Source organism: Emiliania huxleyi, assembly GCF_000372725.1.
Source record: "Emiliania huxleyi CCMP1516 unplaced genomic scaffold EMIHUscaffold_362, whole genome shotgun sequence".
Lineage (NCBI taxonomy): Eukaryota > Haptophyta > Isochrysidales > Noelaerhabdaceae > Emiliania > Emiliania huxleyi.
In genome coordinates, this window is record NW_005199256.1 from 8,374 (window position 1) to 15,454 (window position 7,081).

The 7,081-nt window shown below is 65.9% G+C and overlaps 2 protein-coding genes across 2 annotated transcripts in view; both read right to left on the reverse strand.

Moving 5' to 3' along the window:
- EMIHUDRAFT_458657 (hypothetical protein) overlaps positions 1–1,894 on the reverse strand; it is a gene marked incomplete at its 5' end in the record, with an annotated part of 3,860 nt that extends 1,966 nt beyond the window's left edge. Inside the window, 4 exons of the mRNA XM_005772198.1 lie at positions 244–329; positions 397–587; positions 851–1,096; positions 1,214–1,894. Of these exons, the coding sequence (XP_005772255.1) occupies positions 244–329; positions 397–587; positions 851–1,096; positions 1,214–1,894 (1,204 nt within the window). The remainder of the gene's footprint in view (positions 1–243; positions 330–396; positions 588–850; positions 1,097–1,213) is intronic.
- Positions 1,895–2,925: 1,031 nt separating this feature from the next.
- On the reverse strand, positions 2,926–4,124 carry EMIHUDRAFT_242506 (hypothetical protein; the record flags this gene model as incomplete). Its single annotated transcript, XM_005772199.1, has 4 exons — positions 2,926–2,994; positions 3,136–3,190; positions 3,340–3,587; positions 4,101–4,124. The coding sequence occupies 4 exons, from the start codon at positions 4,122–4,124 to the stop codon at positions 2,926–2,928; spliced, it is 396 nt and encodes a 131-aa protein (XP_005772256.1).
- Between the last annotated feature and the right edge of the window lie 2,957 nt (positions 4,125–7,081).

The window sequence follows — 7,081 nt, forward strand, 5'->3', positions numbered from 1 at the left end:
CATGCCTCGCCTCCCGCCGACGGGGAACCAGCCGCGTGCTGCCCGGCGGCACCGCGCTGCTGCCGCCGCTGCTGCTCGGCGCGACGACGGCGCCGCCAGCGCTGCTGCCCGCCCCCGGCCCCGTCAGCATCAGCTTCCCGCTGCCCGCCGCGCCGCCCGACGCGCCGCCCGTCGCGCCGCCCGACGCGCCGCCGTTTGCGCCGCCCGCCGCGCCGTTTGTGAGCAGCTTGGTGACGGCGGCACCAGGTCCGGCCCCGCTGCCGGGCGGAGGCATGTCCTTCACCATGCTGTACTCGCCCGCCACCTTGGCCGCCAGCTTGAGCGCACGCCTGTGCGCAGCCGCGGCCGGCGCTCAAGGGAGGCGTTTGCGCGGCGGGGGAGGAGGGCACATGCAACATGTGAGCGCGCCCCGACTCGAGCGGCGGCGGCCGCTGCCCGTAGTTGCTGAGGTACATGCCGTAGGTCCGCTTGAGCGAGCGTAGGCACATCTGGTGGACGACTTGGCGCGCGTCATCCTCGCCAGCCTTCTTGCGGGCAACCATCGCCACGCCGCACCACACCGCTCCAGCCCCACTGACAGCACCCGTCTAAAGAAAAAGAATTCGCACGCCGAGGGAAGCCACTCGTAAGGTAGGCGACGACGCTCGCGGGCGGCGGCGGGCGGCGAGGGTCGATGTACCCTCCGTGAGGTGCGCACGGCGCTGTTCACGGAGCCGCTCCGGCTGTGAACGCGCTCAAAGACGACGGGCGCCCCGGGGTTGTGCGTTCATGTGAACGCACTCGACGAGCATGTGGACGATGAAAAAGAATTTTCCTGAGACAGAAACCGCCGGCCCCAACGTCACCTCACCTCTGATGACGCCCGTGTACGCTGCTCGGCGGTGGTTCGCTCTGCGCTGCGACCGCGATCACCCGCAGCCTCTTCGAGCGTCTTCCGCGCGAGGGTGGCGAGCGCGCGTCCGCTGCCGGCGAGCTTGAGGCTCGTGGCGGGCATGTAGTTGACGTCGATGACGAGCAGGGCTCCGCCTCCCAGCGGCGCGATCAGGTCCACCCCGAGCAGCGCGACGCCGAGCTCCCTCGCCAAGCTGGCCGCCAGCTGCGCCGCCTCGGGCTGTCGAGCAGAGGCCGCGGCGGCGGCGCCGCTGGCCGCGGGTGCGGCGGCGGCGCCGAAGAGCTCGGCGGGCGGTGGCGGCCGCTGCGTGTTGAAGCGCACGAGGGGCGGGCAGCCCGCGGGCGGTGGAGCGCCGAGGCGGAGGTCCGGCAGCGACGGGCGCAGCTCGCAGTGCGTCGTGTCTCCGACGCAGCACGCCTTGAGCAGGGAGGCGCCGTGCGGCACGTAGGCCTGCAGCAGCAGCGGCAGCGCCAGCTCCGCCAGCCCCTCCAGCCGCAGCACCACCGCGAGATCGTGCGACCTCGCCGCGCCGCACGCGAGGAGGGGCTTGCACACGAGGGGTGGCTCGAGCCCGGATCGCGCGGCGACCGCGGCCGCGTCGTCGCCCTCCCTGGCGATGGCGAAGCGGGGCTGGCGCGTGTGCGGCGATGGCGCGAGCGCGGCGAGCCGGGTGGCGAGCGCCGCCCGGTCGGCAAAGAGCAGGACTCGCTCGAGAGAGCCAATCAGCGGGAGCTGCGCCGAGAGGCGGCGCACGAGCGCGAGCCGTGCCTCGGCGGCCGCGTCGCCGCCGACCGACGCGTCGTAGTTCGATCGGTGGAGCACGACGCTGTCGGCACGCGCGGCCGCCTCTGGCCCGAGGCTCACGCCATCGACAAAGCGGACGCCGTCCACGGGTCGCGGAGCGGCGCTGAGGACGAGCGCGGTCACGGGTGCAGGGAGCACGAGCAGGCAGGTGAGCGAGTCGTGCTGATCGGCGTTTTGATCGGCGTTTTGCATGCGCATGACGGTGCTCTGGGTGGAGGCAGCGGCAGGGGTCGGGGCCGCACGCGCGGTGGCAGTGGGCGCGGCAGCGCCGCCCCGCCGCAGTGAAGGAGGCGGAGCCGACGGAGTCGGAGAGGGCCGCCGCCGGAGCACGGCTGCGCGGGGCGACTAGCTGTAGCCACACGAAGGTGCCGTACTTCACACTCAGCTCGGCGCGGCGGTGTGTGCGGCCGGTTCGTGTGCGGCCGCGGGCGGCGGGTGAGGTAGTTGAGCCGTGTGAACCCGAGCGGCATGCTCCTTGTGTCTGTTTGTCTCTAGCTCTCAACGGGCCAGGCGCGCACGAGCAGGCGCGCAGTCCATATCCATCTCGTTCTTCCTATATTCGACGTTCTTGCTCATATGCGTTTCCGGGCTCCGATTCGTTTCCGATTCGTTTCCAGTTTCCCCTCCCTGTACCCTGACTGCTGACAAAAAATCTTTACGCCCTCTCTACATACATGTGTCGTTGTGCCCTTGTTTGTACTCTTGGCACCGTGGAGTGCTGGGGGGGGCGACAGGGAGGATGTGGCCTTGAGTTATGTGTACGCCAACTCAGGGTGTGTGGCAGCCAGCTGGCTGTGTGTCTTGTGAGCCTGTTTGTGTCTGTGTGTCGCTCGTGCGTGCCGTCATCATCTGTCCAGCGTCCACGCATAGTTACCGCGTTGGTGTCCAGTCCGAGCCTGGCTGTTCTTCACCTTACTACATACATACATACATACATACATAGTGATATCAACACATTTTTTTCGTTGACGTTGTTGGTGTTGAGTCAGTTGCATGGTGACGATTTTCTTAATGATATTTTGGGCATTGGGGTGGCGTCCGAGCAGCAACCTTACCTAGAGCCGTACCACACCCCCACACACGGCAACCGGGATGGCGATGAGACGTGTTTACCGACCACGCGGGCCACGAATGTGTCAGGTGCCCGGGGGGGTGAGGGGGGTGCGGACTCCTGCCACCCGATGTACATTAAGCCGCTCATCGGTTCAGTTCCAGAGACCTCCTCCGGGTCAGGAGCAAACGTTGCTGGCGGTGTGAGCGCGAGACGGCGTGGTGAGGCTATTGTTGTGGGGTGCGGGCTGCGTCGTTAGGCGTATGCGTGCACATGGTGCTGTATGCTGTGTGTGCAGGCAGGCTGGCAGTCTGTGCAGCAGAGAGCGGATGAGCGCGCGCGTGCGGGCGTGCGTGCGCGCCTGCGCGGTGCCGGATCTGCGTCGCACTCGCGGCGCGTCCTGGTACAGCCGCTTGTGAGATGCCAGAAGCAGTGTGCAGATCCTGCACAGGGCGCAAAAAGGCGCAGGTGTGCTGGTGAGGTGTGCTGCGGCGCGCGCGTCGTGGCGTGAGTGGATATGCGGCTGGCTCTGGTAGTGCGAGAGGCGCGCAGCTGGTGCGGGCGGCGCGGGACGGCCATGGGGCGCCAGCACTGGGTCGCACTGGGAGTCGCCCTCCCAGCTCTGAAGAAAAGTAGCCAGTGCCCATGAATGATGCTGGTCTCCAGGTCCACGCTCGGAATTAGCCCGAGCAGCGCCTCGGCTGCGTCAATGTGGCTGTCGCGTTCCGCCTCGTCTACAATCATCTCGGCCGCGGCACGGAGGAGTATGGACGGGCCGGAGGCATCGTCGTCTTCGCGCACTAACAAAAAGAATTTCAAGGCTTGAATGCAGTCGTTGCCCTAGGGTGCGAATAAGACATGCGGCGGTACGGCCCCCCGAGGGGCGCGTTCGGCTCGGCTTGCGAGAGAGAGATAGGAATACCATGTTGGGACGCCGGGTTCCCCTCACAAGCAAAGACACAGCTGAAGCCGAGATCTCAAATAAAGACCCTATACCATTTGTCGGGCTGGTTTATCTCCGGTTTTGGCGGCAGTTTACCGGGTTAGCGCGAGCGCGTGGCCTGCCTCAGCACGGCATGCTGGCCACGAGCAGACAGCGCCTGCTGGCCATTTCGAGACATTCGCAAAGAACGCTAGCTGCATGGGAGGGCTTCGTGAAGGATGGATTGAAAAACATTCGAACAAAGAAGAGGCGACGGGAGGAACCAACAGAGGATGCAGTGACGTGACACACACACACACACACACACACACACACACACACACACACACACACACACACACACACACACACACACACACACACACACACACACACACACACACACACACACACACACACACACCGCTCACCCACGCGCACTGGGCCTCGCACATTTAATGCCGTGGGGCTCCTGTCGTTAGACGTGGAGACGCGAGGGTCGCCCCCCCCTTGCCCCACCACCTCGTGTGTGTGGAGAAGTTTACCTTACCTTACCTTACCTTACCTGCTGGCCTTGCTAGAGCTGCCCGATGACTTGCAGAAGTACTGGGTCCGCCATCTCGACACGCCGACAGCCCAGCGTGCCGCTTCGCGCAGATTAGCAGGGGCTGAGCACTGCTCGTCCGTGTTCGCCTCGTCGTGGCAAAGGCTGCACACGAGGCGGCGCGGCAGGCAAGGACGCGAGGGCGCGTCGTGTTTACCAACAAGGGCAAGAGGTACATCGATGGTAACATTGAGGTATTCATGGCGACCGAGCCGCGGCTGCGCCGGATGTTTGCTGAACGCCTCTTGATGATCGCTGTGCAAGAGACTCGCGTGGACCTCGGCGTAGCAACATGGATGGACGGTCAAGTCGGTCTACGATCGACTCTGCAACCTCCGCCACCGCCGCATCCGCGAACTCCAGGTCACAGGCGGCCTCGCACCGTAGACTCGCGACATCTCACAAGCATCAGGCGTCGACCCACCCCTGGTCGCGTCTCGGTGAGTCAGAGGCGAGTTTGGCCGGTTTAGGGCGGTTTAGTGCTAAACCGAGCTCCTCGGCCAGGCAGACCATTCGTGTTTAGTGACCGTCTAGGCTAAACGGCGCTAAACCGCCCTGGGTTAGGGGGCGCTAAACCACCCTATATGAGCGTCATCTTGTAGTGAACAGGCCGACTTCGCGGTTTGAGCGCCCAGCGCAGACCGACCGACCACAGGGGGGGTCCGGTCGGCGGCCGCGGAAGACCGCAGACCGGACGGGGGGTCCGGTCGGTCGGAGCGCAGACCGAGGGTTGGGTCGGTCGGGTTGGCTCGAGGGTCACACCGCACATGCTCGCCGCAGCTGTGAATAAATTAGTGTCTCTATTAGTATCTCTAACTGAGTTGCAGTATATCTCTATAACTGAGTTGCTCATGGAGGGGCGTCCAGCACCCGGATCGATTGCCATTCGCAGGCCATTCGCTGTCGTTGAGGAAGCGACTCGCGGAAGCCGATGAGCCCGGTGACGGCGGCGGCGATGTGTCGATCAAGTCTCTCTGGCAAGTCATCGTAGTCATTGGAAGGGACGATGCGCGCGCGCACTTGTGGAGAACTGGAGCGCTGCCAGAGCTTGTACACAAAGCGGCGGCAAGCAGGATCACGGCAAGCAGGATCAGGCCTGCGACTGCGTGGATGCTCCACATATGTGTGTGGAGTCGGGCTCGCTTGGGCCTCGGCGAAGAAGTCTCCTTGGCGCTTGGCTGCGTGACTAGTTTTCATAGTGAAAACCGGCGATTTCGAAGCGCCCGTGGCGATTCGCGAGAAGGAGGGAGAGCGTTTGATTGAGGGGGCTCACGGCAAGCGGGACACCGACCGAGGGGGGGGTCGGTCGTCACACCTCCCGCCGCCGAGAGAGCGACCGACCGGAGGGGGGGTCCGGTCCACCTCGGGGGCAGACCACCGACCGGCGGGGGGGTCCCCACGAAGTAGGGGGGGTGGGTACAAAATGACGCTCCTATAACCCACCCTGTTCGATCGATAGGCTCTCATCGGAGAAACGCCTTGCTGCCGCCTGAATGAGGTGCTCCACACGCATTGCGGCGGCCTTCTCTCGAGGTCTCGAGATACACAGAGCGGCCAAGGAAGCATCCAGGAGTGCCAGAGACCCTTAGACACCATGGCGTGTTTCTTGTAGTCTCTTGTAATTCTTGTAATGACCAACATCCGACAGGGAGGGGGAAGGCTGGGGGTGATTTCTCAGATTTTTCCCGCAACCTCCTTCCCCGATAGAGGACCCCTCCCTGAGTCGGCGGATCGAATTTCCACGCGAATTTCCCTCGGGCATCGCTGTGAATGAGCATTCGCGGGCCAGGCCACAAATACAGCGGCACTGGAGAAATACTCGCTCCTTCCTCGCCGCGACGCCGACTGGCGGCTCGTCGCGGGCGGCCAGGTGATCGGCTAGAGCCCAGACGTCGGGCTTGGCCTCCGTCGCCGTTCAGATGGACGGCTGTTGGTGGTGCGGGACCACGAACTGGGCGGTGAGGCGGTGAGGCGGTCAACGGGCTGCCCGCCGTGGCTCTAGAGCGAGGAGAAGCGCTCGGGCCGGCGTCTCCGGCGTCGACGTGCATCCATAGGGACTGCGCGGCGGCGGTACGCAAGAAAGCTTCTGCGCTCGCTGCTGAGGAGCTTGCTGCTCCGCCGGCAAGAAGCACGCGCTCCGCTGTCGAGACTGCGCGTCCCGACAGCAAGCGCCCCGCTGTCGGCGGCTGGGCGACGGAGTGTGGGTTGATACGGCGGTGATACACCCCCCTGACAGCAGCGCCTCGCGGTGTGGGCTGCGAGGTCACTCGAGGTGACCCAGGGGGCGGCGGGGAGCACTCTCCCGCCGGAGCAGCGGGTGATATTCCCGCTACTCGCTCGAGTTTGAGGTGCGCCGCGCCTCGCCTGTGCTGCCTTCCCGGCTGCCCCAGCCGCCCTCACCGTCCTCATCCCCTCCCCCACCCCCTCCCCCTCAGGCTAGGCCCTCGCCACCGCCGCTGCCGCTGTCTCCGCCACAGCCGCCGCCGTTTCCCTCCCCCCCACCCCCTCCGACGCCGTCGCCTCCGCTGCTCCCGCCACCACCGCCGGCCGCCTCAGCTCTCCCTCACCCACCTCCCACACACCACCAACGCCCTCCGCGCGTCCCCGCAGGCCGCCTCCGCGCCTCCACGCCCCCACGACGACCTCCCGCCCCGCCCTCCCCGCGTCTCAGACCTTTGGCCGTGCTCCGCTCGGGGCGACTCGGCGCCGCCGTCGCGAGCACGCCGCCCTCGCCCCCGCCACCTTCCCCCCCGCCGCCATCCCCACCGCTGCCGTCGCCGCCGCCCCCGTCACCGCCACCGCCCTCGC